Genomic DNA, 24,792 nt, shown 5'->3' on the forward strand with positions numbered 1-24,792 from the left:
AAGACACTTATATTCTACACTTAGTAGATTTAACATGTACCCTTGTTAAATGCACCATAGGTGTGGTCCCACTGATTACCCTCCCTCCCTCCACCCATCGTCCCCCATCCCCTCCCCTCCCCCTCCTCTTTCCCCTTCATCTTGGGCTGGAAGTGCGGGTGCTGATAAATTAGTTTCATAGTAGGGCTGAGTACATTGGATACTTTTTCTTCCATTCTTGAGATACTTTGCTAAGAAGAATATGTTCCAGCTCCATCCATATAAACATAAAAGAGGTAAAGTCTCCATCTTTTTTAAGGCTGCATAATATTCCATGGTGTACATATACCACAATGTATTGATCCATTCATGGGTTGATGGGCACTTGGGCTTCTTCCATGACTTAGCAATTATGAATGACTTATTGGGCTGCAATAAGCTTTCTGGTGCAAATATCTTTGTTATAAAGTGATTTTTGGTCTTCTGGATATATACCTAGTAGAGGAATTGCAGGATCAAATGGCAGGTCTATTTTTAGAACTCTAAGTGTTCTCCAAACATCTTTCCAAAAGGAATGTATTAGCTTGCATTCCCACCGGCAATGTACAGGTGTTCCCTTTTCTCCACATCCACTCCATCATCTCTGGTTTGGGGATTTTATGATGTGGGCTAAACTTACTGAAGTTAGATGATATCTCAAAGTGATTTTGATTTGCATTTTTCTGATGATTAAGGATGATGAGCATTTTTTCATGTGTCTGGAGGCCATGCACCTGTCTTCTTCAGAGAAGTTTCTCTTTAAGTCCCTTGCCCACCCTGAGATGGGATCTCTTGTTCTTTTCTTGCTAATATGTTTGAGTTTTCTGTGGATTCTGGTTATTAAGCCTTTGTTAGAGACATAACCTGCAAATATCTTCTTCCATTCTGAGGGCTGTCTGCTTGCTTTACTAACTGTGTTCTTGGCTGTACAGAAGCTTTTTAGTTTGATCAGATCCCAGATCCCAATATTTTTGGTGTTGCTTCAATTGCCCAGGGGGTCCTCCTCATAAAGTATTCTCTCAGGCTGATTTCTTCGAGAGTTTCCCCTGCACTTTCTTCTAGTATTTTTATAGTTTCATGCTTTAAGTTTAAATCTTTAATCCAGTGAGAGTCTATCTTAGTTAATGGTGGAAGGTGTGGGTCCAGTTTCAGTCTTCTACAGGTCACCAGCCAGTTCACCCAGCACCATTTATTAAATAGGGAATCTTTTCCCCACTGAATGTTTTTGATTGGCTTGTCAAAAATCAAAGAATGGTAAGTAGCTGGGTTCATCTCTTGGTTCTCTATTCTGTTCCATACATCTACCTCTCTGTTTTTGTGCCAGTACAATGCTGTTTTGATCACTATCAATTTATAGTATAGTCTGAGGTCTGGTAGTGTGATTCCTCCTGATTTTTTTTTTTATTTCTGAGTAATGTCTTGGCTAATTGAGGTTTTTTTCTGATTCCATATAAAATGAAGTATCATTTTTTCGAGGTCTTTAAAGTATGACAGTGGTACTTTAATAGGGATTGCATTGAAATTGTATATTGCTTTGGGTAGTATGGACATTTTAACAATGTTGATTCTTCCTAGCCATGAGCATGGTATGTTTTTCCATTTGTTAACATCTTCAACAATTTCTTTTCTCAGAGTTTCATAGTCCTTTGTTAGGTAAACTCCCAAATATTTCATCTTCTTTGGCACTACTGTAAAAGGAATAGAGTTCTCAACTGTTTTATCAGCTTGACTATTGTTGGTATATATTAAGGCTACTGATTTGTGCGTATTGATTTTATAACCTGAGACGCTGCTGTATTCCTTGATCACTTCTAAGAGTTTTGTAGTAGAATCCCTGGGGTTTTCCAGATATACAATTATATCATCTGCAAAGAGTGAAAGTTTGATCTCCTCTGTTTCTATTGGGATACCCTTGATCACCTTTTCTTGCCTGATTGTGATGGCTAAGACTTCCATTACTATGTTGAATAGCAGTGGAGACAGTGGGAATCCTTGCCTCATTCCTGATCTGAGTGGAAATGATTTCAATTTAACTCCATTCAATACAATATTGGCTGTGGGTTTACTGTAGATGGCCTCTATCAGTTTAAGAATTGTCCCTTCTATGCCTATTTTCTTAAGTGTTCTAATCATAAAAGGATGCTGGATATTATCAAAAGCTTTTTCTGCATCAATTAAGAGAATCATATGGTCTTTGTTTTTTATTTTATGTTGATGTATTATATTTATAGATTTACATATATTGAACCATCCTTGAGACCCTGGGATAAAACCAAGTTGGTCATGGTGTATAATTTGTTTGATGTGTTGCTGGATTCTGCTTGCTAGGATCTTATTGAATATTTTTCCATCTATATTCATTAAAGATGTTGGTCGATAATTTTCTTTTCTTGTTGGGTTTTTTCTTGGTTTGGGGATCAGGGTGATATTTGCTTCATAGAATGTGTTGGGAAGTATTCTTTCTTTTTCTATGCTTTGGAAAAGGTTATGTAATATAGGGTACTAGTTCCTCTTTAAAGGTTTGGTAGAATTCTGATGTGAAGCCATCTGATCCCAGACTCTTTTTTTTTTTTAGGAGATTTCACATAGTTGATGCTATTTTAGTACTTGATATAGGTCTGTTCAACACTTGTAATTCTTTCTGGGTAAGTATAGGAAGGTGGCTTGCTTCCAAGTATTGGTAAATTTCTTTCAGATTTTCTTATTTCTGAGAATGGAGTTTTTTGTAGTATTCATTAAGATTTTTTCTAATTTCTGAGATGTCTGTTGTTATCACCTTTGTCATTTCTGATTGATGAAATTAGGGATTTTAATTTTCTATTTCTGGTTAGGCTAGCCAAAGGTTTATCTGTAGCAGCCCATATAGCCTATGGCTAGGAGGAGTGAGAGTTATAGGAAATACCTGTAATGGAACACCTTGGTGGAAAGGGCATGGAGAGACATTTAGTTCTAACTAGTATGAGAGAGCTCCTGAGATGAGAGCATTGGTGAATTGGCAGTCTCTACACCTGTGGTGTTGAGAGGCACGAGATCAGCCTTGTTTTAGGCTGGAGGAGAAGGCAGTCAAGAGGCATGCACATTCTATCACAGATCCACTTACTCTGACTCTGTCTCCTCTCTTGTCTGCAGAACGCCAGCATGGCATCTCTCTGCTGAAGATTACCAAGCTCTGCTAAAGACTAAGATCTATCTGTTATAAGAAGACTGTTTATTCTCTCTAAGATACCGTCTCTCTCTCTCCAGCTGAAGTAGATAGCCCTCAAGCACCTAAGAGAAACTGTTTCTGAGCAAGGTAGCTTAGCGGTCCATGTCCAGAACCTGCCTAAGCTGGGCCTGAGACCTGGCCAGTCTCAGGCCCTGACATTTATCAATTTTGTTAAACTTTTCAAAAAACCAACTTTTTGATTCATTAATCTTTTAAATAATGCTTCTGTTTTTGATTTCATTTAGTTCATCTCTAAATGAACTTTAGACTAAAGTTATTAGTTTAGAAATAACTTTAGTTATTTCTTTTCTTCTGCTGGGTTTGGGGTTGCAGTGTTCTTCCTTTTCCAGTTTCTTGAGATGTCCCAATAAGTTGTTGACTTCCTCTCTTTCCAGTCTCTTAAGGAAGGCTTGCAGTGCTATAAATTTCCCTCTTAGGACTGCCTTTGCAATATCCCAGAGGTTCTGATAATTTGTGTCTTCATTACCATTCTGTTCCAAAAACTTGGTAATTTCCTTCTTAATCTCATCTTTGACCCAGCTATCTTTCAGCATAAGGTTATTTAGTTTCCATGTCTTTGTATGAGTATGCAGATTCCTGTTATTGGTGAGTTCAACTTTTAATCCATGATGATCTGAGAAAATACAAAGAATAATTTCTATTCTTTTAAATTTGCTGAAGTTAGGCTTGTGACCAAAGATGTGATCAATTTTGGAGGATGTTCCATGGGCTGATGAGAAGAATATGTTGTCAATTTTGTTAGGATAAAATATTCTGTAGATGTCTATTAAATTCAATTGTTGTATGGTGAAGTTTAAGTCCAAAATTTCTTTGCTTAGTTTCTTCTTGGAGGATCTATCCAACATTGCCGAAGGGTTGTTAAAATCTCTGACTATTATGGTGCTGGAAGATATAAACTGCTCATGTCTGTTAGGGTTTCCCTTATAAATTGAGGAGCATTTTGGTTGGGCGCATAAATGTTAATAATTGACATCTCATCATGTTGAGTATTTCCCTTAACAAATATGAGGTGACCATCCTTGTCTTTCCTTACTGTTGTTGGTTTAAAGCCTAATGTAACGGCAAATAAAATTGCTACCCCTGCTTTTTTCTGTTTTCTGTTTTCCTGGATTATAGATGTTTATCCCTTCCCCGAGTCTATATTTATCCTTTAAGATAAGATGAGATTCTTGTATGCAGCAGATATCTGGCCTGAGTTTTTGTATCCAGTCAGCCAAACTGGGTCTCTTTAGAGGACAATTTAAGCCATTCATGTTAATTGGGAGTATTGATAAGCCTGGTGGTATTTTGGTGTCAAGTTTTTCAAAAGACCAGTGAATGTTTTTAATCCGTTTGCCACTGTGGAAGTTGGGTTTTGATTAATAATTTCTGAGTGAGTTTACTTTGGTGGTAGAGCATTGTGGTCATTATGAATGATGGATCTGAGAATATCTTGAAGATCGGGTTTAGTTATGGCAACTTTCTTCAGCCTGTGAATGTCATTAAAGTATTTGACTTCTCCATCATGAATGAAACTCAGTTTAGCTGGAAGCAGAATCCTGGGCTGAAAATTGTTTTGTTTTAGGAGATTGAAGGTTGATGACCATCCTCTTCTAGCTTGAAAAGTTTCAGCAGAAAGATCTGCAGTCATTCTAATATTCTTCCCCTTGTAAGGTATGATTTTCTTAAGTCTGGCTGCTTGCAGGATTTTCTCTTTCATACTAACTTTGGTGAAGTTAACCACAATGTATCTAGGGGATGCTTTATTTCAGTTGAGTCATTGAGTCGTGCTGGGGTTCTGAAACTGTCTGCTATCTGAATTTCAGTATCTTTTGCCGTGTTTGGAAAGTTTTCCTCCAAAATCTCTTGGAGTAGAGCATCTGTGCCTTTCAGATCATTCTCATCACCTTCAGGAATTCCAATAAAGTGAATGTTTCCTTTTTTGGAGTGGTCCCACAACTCTCTCAGAGAATGATCCATCTTTGCTCTCCATTTCTCTTCATCTTTGAGCATTTGGGAGCCTTCAAAAGCTTTGTCTTCAGTGCCCAAGATCCTTTCTTCTGCCAGCTGCATCCTATTACTAAGGGGTTCTGCAGTATTTCTCAGGTCTTTGAGGGATGCAACTTCTTGCCTCAATTTGTCAAAATCTTTGGAGATTTCATCTTTGAATTCAGTGAATTCTTGAGACAGCTTTTGAATTGTTCTTTGAACTTCTAATTCCAATTTTATTTCAATTTTGTTAATCTTATTTGGTATCCAAATTTTAAACTCAATTTCTGACATCTGAGCCATTTGTTTATGAATGGAATCTTCTGTTGTGTCTCCTTGTCATACCTTGGAGGAGCTGATCTACTCTGGTTATTCAAGTTGCCCAAGTTTTTCCACTGATTCCACCCCATGGTTATTTTCACTATTTGTTTAGAGAGGTTGGTAAGGTGGAAATAAATTGAGGGCTCCTGGAGATGTAATTAACCAGCCCTGTACCAGAGTGCTGGACTGGTGACTGCAGCTTTCCCCCTATGGCTTTACCAAGGTCCCATTCAGTACTATAGCCTGAGACTGTGGGGACCCACTTGATATGACGGCACTAGGTGGGTCTGTCTTGTATTTAGCTAGTCTCTGACCAATCCTGGTGGATCAGTGACTTTGGGTTGAAATCTCAGCTGTGGAGGAATACAAGCAATTAAGACATCCTGCCCCCCAATGGCAATAACTGGGAAAGGAGAATCAGACCCTCCCTCTACAACACAACCAGGGTATACAACCTTGGAGAATCCCCAGGTGATCTGCCTAGATCAAGAGTTCCAAACCAATTGTCCCGGTCAGTACAAACACAGTTCAAATGGTAGAGTTCAAAAGCTCTCCAGCAACTGGACAGCAGGGGTCCACTGGCAGCTCAGGTGTGACTCGCTCTGGTGATCTGTGGAGTCATTATGGCCTGCCCAGCAAAATAATTATTCCAGGGGGGCTGGTGCTTCCTTTCCCACTTTGCATCACCATCACCTCCAGTCGCTGGTTACCCCACAGGGCTGCAGCCCAGTTCTCTATAATTCTGAAGAACACCAGGGATTTGCACCTAATTCAAGGAGGAGACAATGCCTCCCTGACCAGGCTGTCTCACTGTGTCACCTGCAGGCGGGAGTTCAGGCCTGATTCCCTCCAGTGATCATAGGAAACTGCATATTGTTTCACCTGCATTTGTACCCAGCCCGGGGTTACTGTGGAGGAGGGTGATTCTCTCCTCAGGGACCACACCTCTGCCTTGGCCACACTTCATCTCTGGAACCCCTGAAGGTCAGGTCAGGTTCCCTCCATCTTCCACTGAATTGGGAAGGTATCTCTCCCAAATTTGACCCCAGTGGGAGGGACTGTGGAGTGACCACCACTGTCAGGGGTGGTGCTGCTGGTCTGGGTGGTGCTACTGTGATGCTGCTGGTCTGGGGTACTGCACAAGTCGCAGAAGCTGGGTGGGGAGCTGGAGGGCAGAGCCACCAACTGCTGGCTGTGGGCTGCAGGAGCAGTGCTGGGAGCCAGAGGGTGGAGCCACAGCTGGCAAGTGCTGCCGAGGTCCCTGGTGGTCGGTGGTGTGGGTCCTGAGCTATGATCTTTCCAACACAGGGCATGTCTCTCTTCCTTTGTGGCTCCCCGCCTCTATTAAGGTTATAGTTTCAACTCAACTGCCCCACAGCCCATGAGATGATCTACCCTAGCAAAAATCCACCAGACACTCTGAATTCTGCAGGGGTTAGTCTTCCAGACCACGAGAAGGGGGGGAGGGGTGGACTGGGAGTTCACGAAGGTAGGGAGAATATTAGATCAACTTTTGGCCCAGGCAAGACACTGTCTGGGCTTGCAGCAGTATCTCTCTGTGGAGGGAGTCCCGGCCCTCAGTTGTTCTCTCCCCTTTGGTGAAACAAAAGTTATTCTGTTCACTGCTCGCCTCAAGCTGCTCTCATGGGGGGCACGGGGAAGGATTCCCATTTTCTTTGGGATGGGTTTTATACCTGAAATTTGTTTCCCTGGAGCCCCAGCTTGCCTCAGCAGGGGTGATGCGAACCTTTTTATCCTCTCTCTCAGCTCAGCTCCCGATCTTCTGCTTTATTGGGTTGGTTCTGTCCATTACTTCCCTCTGGATGGGAGCCTCTGCTGAAAGCTGGCTTCAGTTGGCCATCTTGCCAGGGGTTAATTAAATGAGAGAAGGGCAGAGGATACCACTGGCTCCTTCCTGGAGGCCCTCTTGGTGGCTCTTCTGGAGGCTGGGACAGGACAGCAGACTGTCCCTGCTAATGGAAGAGAGCTCTCAGAGGTACCAGAATGAGGAGGAAAATTGCCAATGCTTTTTAGACATGCCCTAGTAGTGAGACTGCCACATGCAAGCTCTGGTGGGCCTGGCCTGTCTGCTCTCACTCAGCCAGGCTGTCCTTACTGCTGCCCCAGGCCTGCGACTGCTGCATATATACATGTAACTGCTGAGGGTGGCTGGCCAGGTTTAATAGATACATCCCAGGGCTCTGAGTACATTTCCCAACAAGGATGAAAAAGTAGCAAATTGGTTTCTGTATTTGTCTTGTGATCTAAATCAGCCTTGACCATGGAGGCTGCATGATAGAGAGGGACAGTCTGTAATAGTCAAGGCTCAATTGCTACCCTATTTACTTGGGTAAGTGTGCACCTCAGTGATCTGCTTAACCTCTCCAAATCTCTGTCCCTGATGTTAAGATGCCGTGGTTGCTGTATAATGCTTGGCACACAGTAGGGGATCAGTTCACTTCCCTGAACCTCCTCTCCCTCCAGGGTGGGATCAGCACAGCCATTGCGATCATGCCCCCACCCCTCAGGACTGAAGCCTGGTGGGCAAGTAATTTTCAGTAGTGATCTGATGAGTGAACTATGAACTGGGCTTTTTTAATAGGCTATTCCTAAAGCGAAATATTTGTAAAAAATTTGATAGATACCCTAAAAAACAAAAAGTGCTAGAAACAAGGAAGGACGAATGTCATCAGATCACTGAGCACAGTCAGACAGGACTATGGCTGATGTGCATCATACCAGGAAAGTATATTCTCTACACCAAAGGGTAAGAGATTGGACGGAAAAACAGCCTTCCAGTTAGAGTGACAGAGGTTTTCTGGGTAGAAGCAGGGCACGCCAGGTCAGACTGGGCTGGGCCGTCAGCTGGGGCCAGGGTGCTGTCAGTGCTTGGACGCGCAAATGGAAACATGATGCCTTAAAAGGACTCAGGGCCAGCATTTGGCTAGGCCTGACTTATATTTTGCGAATTTGGCCTCTTTCTTAGTAGAGAAACAAAATTTCCCAGCTTCCCTGTGCCCTTAACTCTCCCTGCAGGGCTGGGGACCTGCTGTGGGGAGCCAGGTGGCAGCAGAGAAGCACAGTGAACTCCAGTAAGCTCCCCTCCCCCACACCAAAAAACACTGGACAGCAACGATCAGATCCATCCATATTCACCATCCATATTCACCGTCAGGGAAATCTGCCTAGAATCTATTATTGAACGAAAAAAGAAAAATGTAGGACTAGCATGACCTTACTTTTTAAGTTCATATCCATTCATGCAAATCTATGTCTATCTATTTGGTGGTACATATCTGTACAGAAGTCTAGAAGGAAATCCTCAGTCTGTTAATAATGACTACAAACAGATTTAGAGGAGGGAGTAGCTTCTATTTTGTGTGTACTTGTGTATCATTTGGACACTGGTTAAAAACAAATGTACTTTACCTGCATAATGATTTTTAAACACAATATTGCTTTAGGGTCCTCTTTCTATTATCCTGACCACGGCCACTGAACATATGGAATAAGAAGCCTGGGATGATTCACTGTCAGTTCAACTTTCAATGAGCTTCTTGGGTACGAGCCAGGGCTCCTACCCCCGATGACAGGTGAACTGATAGACACTGGTGGACACAGTTCACTGCAACAGGAGGCAGCCTGGCGCCAGGGCTGGCGTGGATGCTGTGAGGTACAGCACTGTCATATGTAGAGGGCCTACTGCGTGCTGAGGACGTTACCACTGTCACTGAACCCTTTGCCTCATTCAGTGAACAACACTTGAGCACCCATGGTGTGTCAGAAACCATGCTAGGTGCCTGCTTCACCTTGGTGAAGAAACAGACATGCCACCTGCTCCCTGTCACCTTACATATGAGTTTAGAGAAGTTTGACAACTTTCTCCAGGTGACTCAGCTAGTTGATGGAAGAGGAATTTCAACCCTGGTGATCTGGAAGGGTCATTTGAGTCTCACCTTGAAGAATGAGAGATTTAGACAGAGAGATAGGAGGGCATCCCAGGCCCAGAAATGGAAATGCACAAAGCAGGTTCTGGGCACAGTGTGGTTCCAGAGCGACTTACAGGCAGGTGTGGAAGGGGAAGTGGAGCCAGACCAGCCCAGGGAGGAGGGCTTGGGTCAGACTTGCACAGGCAAGTATGTCACAGCTTTATCCTGAAGGCTACAGCAGCTGTCATTAGTTGTCATTTCCCTGAGGGAGTGGTGTCTTCAGGAGCTTGAGGGAAGAACAGTATGGTTAGAGACTCTGGTGGCAGCTGGCCTACACTCAGACCCCAGCTCTACCCGGCACAAGCTCTAAGACTTTGGGCAATAGACTCAACTTCTCTGTTTTTTAGTTTTTCCATCAATACAAGGGGCTGTAATAACACTGCTGCTTTCTGATGGTGATTGTAAGAATTCCACATCCACTATCAGGAATTGAATTAAAAGAGTAAAAGAATTTCATGTCCTGATATAGGAACAGTTCACAGAAGTGTTGAGAACTTAATGACAGTAAATAAACATCCTTATTATTCTTGTTTCTCTGGTGCCTGTGTCAAGGACAGAGTGGGATGAGATGGCAGGTAGGAGGCTATGGTAGTTGTACAAGTGAAAGATGAGATCTTGAGCTTTCATTCATTCATTCTTGAATGAAAGTATGCAAGCAACATGGCAGGGCGGCATGGATGGGCACTGTGACTGAGTAGCCAAGTCACCTTGAGCCCCTGGCAGAGGAGACTGGATGGAACAGAAGCAGAACCACAAGCATGGTAGGGAGGGCACCAAGTCTCAAGTGACCTGAAAACCCCTGTGTAGATGCCCACTGGGTACCATCATGGATTTCATCTGACTGAGAAAAAGCCATTTCCATTACACTTTGCATCTCTGGACCAAATGAGTTCTGTGGTCTTGTGATGTTCCTGACGAAAAGCAAGAGCAGGATCCCAACCACAGAGCAGAACTGAGACAGCTTTGCCCTCGGGCCGCTTCTCCCCTTTGCTGCCCCATGAGCCCTGTGTTAATGAACAAAGCACCGCAGGTAAAAACTAAGTCTACATCTCCCAAATAGACCAGAGCATTGATCCAGCCTTCTGCTGGAAATATTACATTTCCAAAAAGAGCCTCAATCGTCTTTTTTCACAATCATTTGTCTACGCATTAGAACAATTAAAACAAAAACAAGCAAACAAACCATTTTAAAGAAAACACCTAAAGCCAAAGGCTATGGCACCATGTGCAGAGAAGAAAGTGACTTCAGAAGTGGGTTATAGGACCCAGGTGTGCACCCCACTTCTGCATAAGAATGTGTGACAAGACCTTCCTCTGGGCTTTTAAGATGAAACACTGTTCCAAAGTCAACTCAGTAATTGCTGGGTCCGGGCTCCCACAAACATTCCAAAGGGCAAAGCCAATCTGGACCTAAAGTAAGGCATTATTAGATTCTATCAATAGGACTATAATTCACACTACTATGCTCTAAATTACTCAGTAATGTGTCTATGATCCTTGTATTACCAGTGTACACATCAAGAAACTTGTAGATTCTCCCTGTGATAGAACTCCATATCAGACAGGGAGGGCCTCCTCTGGGCTCCCATAATAAGCTCCAGGTTCAGTTAAGAAAATCATATATCCATACATGAGATTACACATGGGGATATATGTATATAATGTTGGGAGACATATGGAGAGAAGCACTCTGAGGATAACAGACCCATCAAGAGAGGACATAGCCCTGTCCCCTGGATTCAGCACTGGGAAGTCTGTCCAGCAGGAACAGGGCAGATAAAGGGAGTGCATCAGAGTCATCCCTGGTGAAAAGGGGACAGAAACAATAAAACACAACAACATCTTTTAATGACAGAAACTCCTTCCACTTGGACAACACAGTCTTTTTCTTTTTTTTTTGAGACAGAGCCTCAAGCTGTCCCCCCTGGGTAGAGTGCCGTGGCATTATAGCTCACAGCAACCTCCAACTCCTGGGCTCAAGCGAGTCTCCTGCCTCCGCCTCCCAAGTAGCGGGGCCCACAGGCGCCCGCCACAGCACCCGGCTATTTTTTGGTTGCAGCCATCATTGTTGTTTGGCGGGTCCGGGCTGGGGATTCGAACCCGCCACCTTAGGTGTACGTGGCTGGCGCCTTAGCCCGTTGAGCTATAGGCGCCGAGCCAACACAGTCTTTTTTTAAAGAAAGCGATTTCCCAATTTCTTTCTCCTTGCCAACCACCTCTGATGGTGATAAGCCTGAGCAATTAGTCTCCTGTGGTTCTCAAGGCCCCAGCCCAGGACTGAGGATGGAGGCCAGAGTTCCCCCAGTGCACAGACGTATACCACTTGGAATGACCACAGAACTGCTGGGACTGAATTCTCTCCTGTGGTGTATGAGGGGCCAGGAGAAAAGCCAGCCCTTCCACTTTCACCTGCAACCACAGGCTCTGGGTTCAAGGCCCCACCCCACCTACTTTTGCAGGTTAACACAGGTTAACTTGCTGAAGGTTGTTTCTTGGACTTTGAAGTGGGAATGATGACCAGGTTGAAGGACTGAAGCAGACAATGGACAGCAATCCCAGCAGTGATTACTGGGGCCTAGAGATGCAGCCTTCATTCCTTGGTTCAGGAAGCTCTTCCCACGCTAGGGTTAGGGGTGGGCGAGGAGCACTTCTGCTGGAAAAGGTGTGACCAGAGAATGGACAGAGGGCACTGTGCCCTCCTCAACAGTGAGCCCATGTCACAGGCCCCACAGGAGGGGCATCGCTTGGGGACTCTTGTTCTTCTTTATCACTCAGGGTCCTGCTCTGAATTTACCAATTTACCACGTAACTCCTTTTTATGACAGCCTTTTTTTTCTCCTGTGACCCCAAGACACTAAAAAGCAGCTCCCATCCCGTTGTCCATCCTGGGACACAGAAGCATGTCTGACTCCAGGCTGCGGCACTCTGGACGACTTGTCTCCTCCCGAGTCCAGGGTGGTGTGCTAGTGTGAGTGTGACGCTGAGTGGGGAGCCCGAGGCCTCTGGAAGCAGAACTTCAAGTGACGCTGCCTCCACGCAGTCACAGGGAATGAAATGCTTCCTGAGTACCTGATATGTAATTTCTTCAGGGAAGAAAAGAGCAAGCGAAAGGGAAAGATGACCATTTTGCTGTTTTATCCATTTATTATATACAATATTAAGGCACAAGTTTAAGCAGCAAAGAATAGGAAAATCTTTGGCTGACCAACAGCATTAATATCTGCTGTGGGGGACACGCCGTGTTCTTGGGCTCCCCCACTCTGTACACAGACCCATCTGGCTGTACAGCTCCACACACCACCCCTTAATACAGCTGGCAACATGGAGATGCCAAAATGTTACACCCAGGTCCCAGAGTCGGCTTGGAAGGACACGCACTGCACACTGCCACCAAGCACAGTGACCAGCACACACAGCAGGCGAGGGGGCAGTGCCAAGCAGGTGGAGAGAGTGGCTGTTGAGTTTTGGCTGAAATCAGGGGCCCACGCCTGCCCTCATTTCACAGAATTCTACACCAATTCCGTAAGTGCCTCACTGAAGAGGCAGCTCCCTGGCCCTCCTCAAAAGGGGAAAACACCTTGATTCAAATAAAACCACGCTGTGGATATATTTGCTTACTTTCTGTCTTGTAATAAATACCTACAGATGTCTATGTGTGAACAGAATCCTAGGCAGAATCACATGTAAACGCAACACTGGTGTCAAAACTTTAGGAGCTGAGAGGAGAAAATGCTGGCTATGCACTTCATTATATAGAGAACAGGATCGTAACTCTGTGAAGAAGCCAAGTTCTACGGCAAGGCAACACCTCAGTCGCACCCAGACGTGACAATGACATGCACCTCGAGAGAACAGAGTTTCATAGAATTCCTAGTGGATGTTTACACTGATGACTCTGCACCTATGTCTGTAGTGTATGCAGGGGTGTGAACACACACGAGGTGGCGAGAGAAGAGATTGTTCAAAACAAAGCCACTAGGAGTTCCATATACTGATGAGCACCGTCCTCCCTTGAAGTGGTCACTTGAGAGGTCCTGAATCCAAAGACTCATTCCCAGAAACCTTAGGAATTTGTTTTTAGGAACAACAAATGATGGAACTTACCTTAATTGCCATCTTTATTCTTCAAACTGTGCTATGAAAGGACTTAAGATTATTTCTAGAACTTAAATCCATCCTCAAAGGATGAAGAAAGAAGAATCAAAGGAACATCTCAGGCCCCGAAGGCCATTCTTACAAAGGAGTTGGGCAGCCCTGCAGTTATCAATATATGGTGTCCCAAAGGAATACATTTAAGGAAGGTGGAGTGAGATGAAACACTGGGATCTTCTGGATATTAAGGAGAGAAATCCCACACTTAACCCTCTAAGTCACACCTCATTCGTATGCACTTACACATACACATGTCTTTGCATACCATTAATTTATTAAATGGGAAAAGGGTATTCTAACTAAAAGAGAAAAAAATTGCTCATTCCAGGAGAAAGTCACTTGCTGAAATGCTACCCTGTGCATGCTCCCAGCTGTCCAGTTTCTGCTAACTTCTAATAACTCTGGCCATCTCCCATGGAGCCACACATCAGAAGCAAACCCTTTAAGCAATGCTCATGCTCAATGAAGACGTTTTAAATATAATACTTAAATAACAAAGAAAAAAGAAAAGAAAACCAACATTTTATAAAGCATTTACCATGGCAGCCTCAGGTTTCGGGATGTGGGGATCTATTGGTGAGCTGGCTACTGGCTACTTAAAGCCTTTTCCATTTAAGAACATTTATGGGATCCTGCTTGCTAGGAACAAGGCAGTCCCTTCCTTGAGAGGGTGCAAAATCATTCTGAGAATACCTAGAAACACTCTCCACCTGCCCCAGTGCGGACATGGTGCAAGACTTTGGCTTCAGAATACACTTCTCTTTGCTCGGCACAGTTCCCATCTGCTTCTAAACCTCTTAACCCCTAAGTCTCTTCTTCACTGGCGTGAGTCCCTAGACTTGAGTCTGTGCTCACACAAGTCTCTGGGACTGAGAGGCTGCAAGGGAGGAAGGATTTCCCATTCTATCAGCATTTGGCATGAAGGTGGATGCAAACCCAGGTGAGAACAGGCAGGAGTGATGGCTGCTGGAAAGAGAGTTGACATGGCAGAGGTACGAGGGACATTCTGTGCGCCTCGTCCCTGAGCAAGAGAACCACTGGATTTTCTGTTCCAAGTTCAGAATTTATTTGGTGCAACCCATCTCAGTATCTACTGCAAGCCTAGTGAAGTCAAGCTCCTACGTGGTTCCCAAGAGCAACCCACACAGGACTGAAGCAAGAAGGGCCCTGTCACTCGCTGGCCCCCCAGCCAAACCCGGGGAGGGCTGTGCCTGCATGTGTGGTTAGAACATGCTCAACTCCATACTGTCCCTGGCTACCAGCCTCTGGGAAGCAGAAAAAAACATTCATTGAAATATGAAAAATGCCGTGTAGAAATCTTTTTAAAAAGAAGAAGAAAAATGCTAAGAAAGTGTTACGCACATTATGCTCTGAGATTTTTGCAAAGTAATGTGTTTTTCCTGGCACCTTAGTTATACAGACCTGCAGACAGTAGTAGTTCTTCTATACAGAACAATCCATTCAGTGAAACTCTAGCATCAGACTAGATTCCAACTTCTCAAATTCCATGTACTAGCCAGGTAGCACATAGAAGCTGCCAGACGGCAGGCTTAGGGATTCTCCGGCCTCCCTTCACGTGAAACCAAAGCCTTTACCCTTCACCCCGAGACAGTGACAATCTACCGGAAAGGTCTGAAGAGGTCTAGGCCACTGGACAATTCAGAGGCATTCTTTAGGTATATTTTGTAGTAGCACACCACAATTTCCCTTTGCGCTGGTGTTTCTAGGCAATTCTAGGAGTTCTGGGGTTACTCTATTCACCAGGCCCTGAGGTGTGACGGCAGTGTGTGTGTCACACATCACAGAGGGTGGCAGACAGGGCCAGGACACGGCACCTCATGTCAGAGGCCCCTCTTCCAAGCCTTTGTGTTAACTTCTAGTTCCTCCTGGGTGTGAAACTTCAGGAGGGGATTCAACTTCCCCTTGCCCCAGCTTCATCAGTGAAATCAGGATAATACACTTGCCCCACCCCACAACCCGAGAGGACTAACAAAAAGGTATTTACCACAGGGCTTGTATCTAGTTGGCACGAGGAAATATAGCTAGCATTATTTTCCTGAATGTCAAGTGTCATAAGGTACTGTAAACGGCCCAGAACTCAGAGCGGGCAGTAGTCTATGCAGTCCCTTCTTCCTGTATACAAGCTAGGCTTCAGGAAAGCTCTGGTCATTACCAGAGGGCCCTGGCTTGGCAGGAAATCTCCTGTAAGAGAAGATTTTGATCTCTTTCTCAATGAAGGGTCTTGGTAGGTTAGGAGAAAAGAAATTGACAAAACACCAGAGCACAGTATAACTGTGGTCCTGAAAAATGGTGATATGTCCATTTGTATTCTGACAATTAAAACACATGGCAGTGCAGAGGGGCTGAGAAGAATAAGCAAGTAGGGCCTGAGTGTGCCCCGCAGGACTTTGGGGCACAGGCCTCAGGAGACTGGCTTGGGCTCTTGCTCTTACCCATGTCTGGGGAGACAGCCCAAGTCTGGGGTGGCCCAGATGTTGTGGTGGGGGTGGCAGACTCGACACTTTTTTTTTGGCCCATTCCCAACATAAACTGGGTTGAAAATGTCCTTTGTTGCCACCACTTGAGCCTTATCCCCATAATAAGTAATGGGGGGGGGAGGGTGGAATGGGCCCCCTCTGTGCTCTCCCCTTCTATGTCCACACTCACCCCTCCTCACTGGTGAGGCCTCCTGTGCCCCTCTCCCACATTCCAGGGCATGGGGCAAACTGGTATCTCAGCCTGTTGCAGCTGCCTCGGTTTGTCTGAGCAGCTTGTACTCTGACATGTGGCCTAAGACAGGAGGCAGTGCAGAGCACGGAGCCTGAGAGGGTCAGTCCTGCTTACTCTGCCATAGCAGATGCTCAGAGGCCCGCCTGGCTACAGCCATCAGTTTCTGCCTCCTTTCTCGAGCCTTTCTCAACTGTCCGCTCTTGTCCTTCCTCTATCTCTTCAGTCTGGGGAGGCTGCAAGTTTGCCCACGTTCCACTCCAAAGACCAGTCCTAAAATAAGCTACCTAGGCAAAGATTCCCAAGGGGTGCTATCCTCAGTGTCTCACCAAGAGGACTAGAAATCAAGTGTTAGACCCAGGGCTTCTTTTTTCTTCCTCTAAGAAAGCAAGAGGAAAGGAAAAATAGAGATCTAGCTGCCCTGGTGGGAGAAAACATCAGGGCCCTGGAGGAGCATCGATCTGCCCATCTCATCAGCTTTTCTCTTCTAACCTAGCACTGCCTAGATTTGTAAAGGAAGCCAGCGTCTTGTATGTGAAATGTCATACAGGCAGCCTCCCTAACTCACTCCCAGCTTTTTTCCACAGCATTTCTGCCTCACTTTGTACAAGTTGCTCCAAAACTGTAATCTTAAAAAACCTGACTCTATTGTATTTATACTGGCCTGTCAGGTTACAAAGCGAGTTCACAACCAGACATACACTGGTGTCACTGAGTCTGCATGCTCACCAGCGGTCACCAGAGCAGGGAGAGCAGCTGATGTGCTGGAGCTGCAAATACACGAATGTGGTGCAAGGGTGCCTGGCGAGTGCTGGATGCCACCAAGGCAACTGTTTAGTACACTGTCATGTTCCTGGAGTGCTGTCCTGAAAATCTTCCCAAACAGAGCAATGGGGTGGAAATGTCAAGCTCCTTGCTAGAGTTGATGTGAGACAGAAAAAAGCCAGTGCCATGGTCTTAATGCAAGATGACACAGTGACCCATGGAATCTTCTGCCTCCACAAAGCCTACTGGTTCACAGTCAGAATGAGATTATCAGCTGTGGCCTGACCATGCAAAGGCAGAAGCAGCAGCCAGGAAGCCAGAGGTGGCTTTGTGCTCCTAGGTGCATTCACCACAGCAAGCATGCTGATAGCTCAGACGGCGCCCTAACACACCCCACACCTAAGGAATACTGCCAGGCCTATTAAAAAGAAATAAATAGAAGGAACAAAGAAAGAAAACGTAAGCAAATAAATGAGAACAGAGATAAACCCAGAGAAATCAGGGAGGATTGGGACAAAGATCCTAACACTTCCATCCTGTTTAGAAAGTATTGCAGAATGCAGAAAAGAAGCCCCATAATCTCCTGAAAACCCAAACAAACAGGAAATTAGGTGAAAAGCACCTTTCAAATTCTCCATTGCCAATGGACGTTTCTTCTTGCTGCCACACACACACACGCGCGCGCACACACACACGACACCCCACGGATGGCACAGGTTACACTGCATTATGCCAAGACGGGCTCTACAGATTTCTAGGAGGTTCTTCTTAAAGCAAACATGCTAAGAGAATGGGAGTATTCCAAGGAAGGTCCAAGTTTGGATTTATCTGTTTATAACCAGAGCCTGGGGGTCCACAGAACCTCCCCAAGAGATACATTTTCTGTACAATGAGAAATTCCGTTTCGTATTTCTTCTTAACTTTGTTTCCAAACCTACATGCGTCTCTTATCTCTTCTCTCTTCCACGTGTGTAAGAAAAATCCAGAGCGTTCTCTTCTATCTTCAGTCATGTAGGTCTCTGTAAAAAGTGTTCTTACTAATCTGAAATCTTTATCATTTCAAAGCATTCCTGATTTCTCATCCACAACCTTCTTGATCTTTCTTTTTCCATCTCTGCCACTTTCCTCTTTCATCAATGTTCTGCTGTGGAATTCCCCAGGGCAGCAGGTTAGATGAGAACTTCCATCATCTCTCCGTCAGGGAACTCAGGCTTGTGCAGCAAGCTGCTGACACGGCCTCTGTGGTCGGGTGACTTTCCGTGGCCAGGAGAGTTCTCTGCCAGACAAAGAGGAAACGTGAGCATCCTGCTGCTAGGAAGGTCACGAGTTTACAAGTTCTAAGATGGGCCTGTTCCAAATCCACCACACTCCCACCCCAGCAAATGCAGAGACAGCCAGATATTCCAGTTCCCAGTGGGAGAACACTGAATGACTGGGATAGGATTTGGACACAGATAAAAACCAAGATGGCAACAGAAGGGGATTAAGTGGTGAAGGTGACACTGGGACTTTGTGTGGGAACCCCTCCCTCCACTTCAAAGTATCAAGTGCATGCTCCAAGCTGGGCACTTTTTACATGTTCTCTGCCCTACTTGGAAAAGTGTATCCCAAGAAGGACTCCTCCCCAAAATGATGAAACTGTATGTACTTGTCTATTGTGAAGAGTGAAAATAAAGACCCTCCCCCACCTTGGAAAAAACAGTTAATTTATGCTCCAAATAGCTGCCACCTCCTCTGAAGAATTCCTCCTGCAATGGGCTCTCTCCATGACTATCACCAGCCCAAGCCAAGTCTATCCGTGCCTCAGACACTTCTGGACTCACAGCAAAGCTCCTATCTCCCAGGCCGCCCTCTCTTAAATATTTTAAACAACTCATTAGCCCTGGCCTGAGTGCTCCATACTAGTTAACTGACCCTGCAGTGACGTCTACTTTCTATTTCAGTCCTCCACCGAGGCCCCAGTCCTTGGCAAGTCAGTGCCTTGAAGGCAACATCTATGAACTGGATGCCTGTGATATCCCTGGTGCCCGAGCCCAGCTCCCAGACATGCAGGAGGGCACTAATTCCCTGGCATTCTCAGAGGGTCCCTTTTCATCCCTTCTAGAGAAGGGTTACTTATAAAGCATAGCTTAGACTCAAGCTGTGAACTCATTTTAAATGGTAATAAATGAGGGGTGTCTACACATGCTCACTCCTATAACAGAGACCATACACAGCCGAAGTGCATTTGATTAGCCATACTCTTTAAAATAAACTCTTAAGGTGAGAGCTGACTGGTGCTTATGCTCCCTCTTCAGCACAACCAAAGACCCCCTCTCCCAATCCAGGGGTGTAGAGGAGTAGGGATCACATACCCAGTTTCTCTGCAGGCCCTTTGGCTGCTGGGTGTTTCAGGACAGGGCTGTTGGAAGGAGTTGTGCTCAGCCGGCCTCGGGTGGGCAGAGAGGCCACGCTGGGCCAGAAGAGCTCGGCGCCCTTGTCCGTCTGTGTGCTGCTGTCCTTGCTGCCCGTCTTGGCGTGGGCACTGCTAGCCGCCGTGGTGGAGGCTGCAGGGGACAGTGCTGAGGCGGGTGGTGGGGGCAGCAAGGGTGCAGAGGCGTGGTCGTGGTGCTCCTTCCCCAGCAGCAGCCCTGAGGGCAGAGGATAGTTTTTCAGTGACCTTTTTTTTTTTTTTTAAATAAAAAAACTAATCTTGAAGACCACAACCTTCTGGACTGAGGATGCTTCATTCATTGACTCATTCCCTGAGCATTTAATAAACACTTATTATGTGCCTGATAAAAATGACATTCACTGGGAAAATGAAAAAACAAAAAGCCTAAGTCTTTGTCCTAAAAAACTGTAGTTTGTTTTTTTGGGGGGAGGGCAGGGTAGAGAAGTTGTCAAGTAAACTGGTTATAATATAATAAACTATAGGATAAAATTATTCACAGGTTGGTAGGAAAGAACAGAGAAGTGCCTAATAACTAGAGCAGAAGGGGGGGGGGTCCCTGCAAGGCTTTCTAGAAACCATGCTTGTTGTCCTTGACATGGCCCAAGAGGGCTGTCCTGGAGCAGTGGTTGTATGCTTAAGTCACACAATCTTAAGTGCTGTAGCAATGAAAATAATTTTATGGTTGGGAGTCACCACAACATGAGATACTGTATTAAAGGGTCATGGCATTAGGAAGGTTGAGAACCACTGGAAGAAAATCTACAGGCCTCCCTGTCCTATTCACCTGCTACTCTTCTGAACAGCTCACCATTCCACCCACTCTTGGTAGCGAGTGGAGAGTCCTCCACAGGCTCAAAGACAAACGTGCTTCCTGGTTGGAGCGACCACTCAGCTCCAACATATTAGCCCCTAAGGAAATCTCTGCACTGGAGACCCACAGCCCACAAGAGGCCAGATACCAGCTGGCCTCCTGGGAAAAGCAGCTTAGCCCTCTCCTCCCCCTTTTCCTGAAGAGGAGCAAGTCTGGGGTGGAGAAAAGGGTACGCTGGCTATGGAAAAGGGTGGCATGGTGTGCAAGGGTCCATTTTCTGCCAAGCCATCCTGCAGAGCTGGACGGGAAGGTGACTTTTTATTTCTAAGTACAGCGCACATTCAGGAAAGGACTTGTTCGCTGATTGTGTTAGCTAGCAACGATTCATCATGCATCCCCTCCAGGGCTGTTTCAAGGTGTCTATTTATAACCCAGGGCAATTCGGTTTGTGGGGAGCAGTGCTGGTCAAAATGCAATGTGCATAGCAGTTACTCAGCTATATTTTCCAAAGGCAGACTCGATTCAGTGCGCTGAGCCTGAGATCCTGCCTTTCCAACAAGTTCCCAGGTGAGGTGGTGCTGCTGGTCCAGGGACCACATGTGGGTAGCAAAGGACTTTGACCAGGTGCTTCACACATCATCATACTTTGTACTTCACAGCATTCCCAGGAGGTAGGGCTTATCCTCTGTCGTACAGAGGAGGAAAGAGCGTGGAGAAATTAACATCACACAGCTGAGAAGCAGCACAAATAGGACCCTGCTATGTCTGACTCGAGTCCAGCCTCTGTTCTTTCCCCCTCATCAAGTTCTGGAGTCTGATAGGAGGGGGGAGGGGAACAGGTTGAATAACCCACTAGTCACCCACCTGTCCTGGGAGCCCATAGGTAGTCAGGAAGGTGTACACTGTACCTCCACATCCTTCCAGAGCCACCAGGCAGAGACAGTGAGCACACAAACACGTGCACGTGCCTCTACCGGAACCCTTCCTGTTCTTGTGACATGTGGACACCAATAGAGGATAAGGAGAAATAGTGGCACAGGGAACTTGGCAATGCTTCCCTGAGAGCACAGCCCTCAGGCTCCCAGGCCTGGTTTAGATATGCCAGAAACTGGGGGGATATGGACACAGACTCCAGAGAGATACCTGCCAGGCTGGATGTCACATCCCAGGGAGGTTGCCATCAGAGCTGGGCACACTCCATGCCCCTTACCCAGCCTGCCTGAGCTTTGCCTCCCTGCTCCCTAACTGCACTAGGAGATAAAGTCCTGGGACAGTCTTTGATGGTCTCAGCTGCTGTCCCACGCATGTCCTCCTTGAAGTACATTTCCTTTGTGCACAGGGGCTGCTGAAGCCACTAGCAGAGGGACTTCAAACAGAGTCTGGCTGGGAGGGAGCCTCTGATCCCCTCAGCTCTGTTGGGTTCATATGGAAGCTCTTATCTCCCCTGGCACAAAGCGGCCAGGCTCCTCTGTGGTCCAGAGCAGGAAAAGTGGCTCTTGTTCCCACAGAGAAACAAAAACACACACTGACACAGGAAAATGCATCAAAGAAGGCCCAGACCCCTGGCGCTGCCAGAGTACAGGGGAAGGGCACAGAGGATATGTGTGGGGTTGCTGCCCACTTCTTCTCCAGCTCAGCCAGACCAGCCAGGCAACAAACCAGCCCTGCCCCCTCCCCAGGAAACCCACTCCTGGCTAAGACCACAATCGAAGAACACTCTTCAAAATCCTGCCTGTGCAACACCAGGACAGCAAAACCCACCACCAACAGCCCTTCTGCTGGAGAACACTTCTCCCAGCGGGCTCTCCCTTTATCTCATTTTGTCCCCCACGGCCCCATGGGGTAAAGCAGGCCGACATGGTCCCATGGGGCCATGGGGGCAAAATGAGATAAAAGGAGAGCCCGCTGGGAGAAGCAGAAGTGGAGCTCATATAACTAACAGGCCTGGGGCAGAGCCCAGTTCAGAGGTCTGATGTCCCTAGGTTTTTTCATGGGACCATTTTGTGTTACAAGGGGCATCTCAAATTTCAACAACAATAGATGCTAATTCTAACGAGTCACCCCATGGCTAACTGTGACTGTGGTGGTGTAGCTATCAGAATTTACAGTGTTTCTGAGTATCTAGGCTAATTCCCACCCCAAAGTGGGACTGACTTTCCTCCCCACTTTACAGGGGAATGAACCAGAGGAGAAGACGCTCAGTGATACCGCTGTGTCCCATGAGTGAGTGGCAGGGAATGGTGTAGCCTTGCCTCTCAGACCCCAGTCCCACAGTGGGGGGCTCACCAATGCTCCCCTTCCAGGTCTTCTCCTCCTTCTTCTCCTCGGCCAGCTGGCTGCTGGTGAGAGAGGTCTGGCGTGAGTGTGTCCCTGTGGCCGCAGCAATGGATGGGACGGAGCGGGCAGGCCGCAGGCTGGAGGAGTCGGCCTTCCCGGCATCCTTACGGGCTCGCTGCTGAAGGACCTTGATCATGGCATCCTTCTCTATGATTTTGGCATGCAGATTTTTAATACTGTAAAACCACACCAAACCAAACATCTTAATAAAAAGCCATCTGGTCAGACAAACTTCAAACATTTGTCTCAGGCTGACCCCAGACTTTGATTGCTAAGTCAGGAGGTTCAAGTGCCACAAAGTCTTCAAACATTTATAATCTCTAAATTGCCTAACATGGACCTTCTGTAGTAGATCAAGGGCGGGGGAGTGGGAAGGGGCACCCCCGGAGACTCTGGATTCCTGGGAGGTAGTCAGAATGACTGTGGCCGTCTGCTAGGACTTCCTGGATCAAGGTGGGCTCAGAGACCTGCTGAGATGGTCTAGTACTGGGGGAAGGGTGAGAGGGAATCATGGAAACAGGGTGATTTCAACTAAAGTCAATTTCTCTATTGTCTGGGAAAGATGAACAGGTTCTTTGGAAGAAAATGCTCCTTCATCCCACTCCCTATGGCCAAAAATGAGAACCAGCCAACACCTCAGTTCTTTTCACAACTCTGATAGTAACTCACTGATCCTGTCCTTGGTTCAATTACACCCTCTGTTCCCGTATCTGCAAAACAAGAGGTTCAGGTCTCTGGGACACCATAGGCCTTCAGGGGTCAAGGGAGGCAGGCTAGTTGTATCACATCAAAAAGCCAAATCTTTTATAGCCCATCAGAAGAGCATGTTCACTAAACAAGTTATTTCTGGCTAGAATATATAAACCTGGTTTAAAAACTCCGAATCTTTAGAAGCTGATCTATTTCTCCTTTCTGGCTCATAACATCTGGAAGGTTGGGACGGACAGCCAGGAATAATGTGGGCATCTAAATTCCTCTGTTACAGACTCAGCCTCCACCTTAAAACCTGCATCTGACATGCAATTTCCCAGAGACCTCGGCACCTGTCCTACTGTGGAGTGAAATCACTTGCTGAGGTTTGAGACTTTCTCTTTTTTTCAGGGCAGAGTGTGGGGGAGGAGAGTTTTGGGCGACCTCAAGTTCACAGCCGTTTACAGTAGGACAAACATGGTCCTCTCCAGAAGGGCTGGAGTGTGAATGCAGTCATGGCTGGCAGGACCCTCAAGGGCTGGGGGCGGCTGGCCGCACGTGGCTGTCCCTTACGTGTACTCCATGTCCTGGCACCGTCTGTTGGCTTGTGCCACCTCCTCTTCCTCCTGCCAGATGTGGGCCTCCAGCGAGCTCTCCCCGTAGCTGCCATTCCGAGAGTGGTTGATGATCGAGGTGTCCCTGGCAACACAGGACACACACTGCATTGTGGGAAGCCTTCCTGTTTTATTTCATCACACACAGACTTATAAGGGAAAGGACGGTCTTCCTGCTGGAGCGGACCTGCCCTGCACCTCCTCCTGGCTCGGTAACGTCCTCTCCCCGCCTCCCACTCAGTTATCAAGTTCGTCTGTGTGGACACAGAGCACGGTGCAAATGCTCCTGGAGAGGCCACCAAAGGGCACCAGGCTACAGACCCCTCCACAGATGCCACATTTCTCCTCCTAGATCCTGGCCAGTTCTCTTCCCAATCTTAACAGAGTTAAGATAGTATCTAAAGAAGACAGAATAAAATTTGAAGATCAAAAAACCCTGCCCCTTCTACTGACAACACACTGTCTTAGGCTCTGTGGCGGGCTGTGAGTGTAAGTCGGGTCCTACTGACAGCACCCCGTCTTAGGCTCTGTGGCGGGCTGTGAGTGTAAGTCGGGTCCTACCGACAGCACCCCGTCTTAGGCTCTGTGGCGTGCTGTGAGTGTAAGTCGGGTCCTACCGACAGCACCCCGTCTTAGGCTCTGTGGCGTGCTGTGAGTGTAAGTCGGGTCCTACCGACAGCACCCTGTCTTAGGCTCTGTGGCGTGCTGTGAGTGTAAGTCGGGTCCTACCGACAGCACCC

The 24,792-nt window shown here is 46.5% G+C and overlaps 1 protein-coding gene across 1 annotated transcript in view; it reads right to left on the minus strand.

The window, feature by feature from the left end:
- Positions 1-17,660: 17,660 nt before the first annotated feature.
- The window catches only part of AMOTL1 (angiomotin like 1), a 102,784-nt gene continuing 95,652 nt past the window's right edge, over positions 17,661-24,792 (minus strand). The window contains exons 11-14 of the mRNA XM_003780808.3: positions 24,012-24,137; positions 22,698-22,924; positions 19,521-19,796; positions 17,661-18,442 (exon numbers count right to left, since the gene is read on the minus strand). Coding sequence (XP_003780856.1) covers positions 18,336-18,442; positions 19,521-19,796; positions 22,698-22,924; positions 24,012-24,137 — 736 coding nt within the window. The 3' untranslated portion in view covers positions 17,661-18,335. The remainder of the gene's footprint in view (positions 18,443-19,520; positions 19,797-22,697; positions 22,925-24,011; positions 24,138-24,792) is intronic.

This window comes from Otolemur garnettii, unplaced genomic scaffold (assembly GCF_000181295.1).
Source record: "Otolemur garnettii isolate 467f Iridium unplaced genomic scaffold, OtoGar3 scaffold00001, whole genome shotgun sequence".
NCBI classification, from domain to species: Eukaryota; Metazoa; Chordata; class Mammalia; order Primates; family Galagidae; genus Otolemur; species Otolemur garnettii.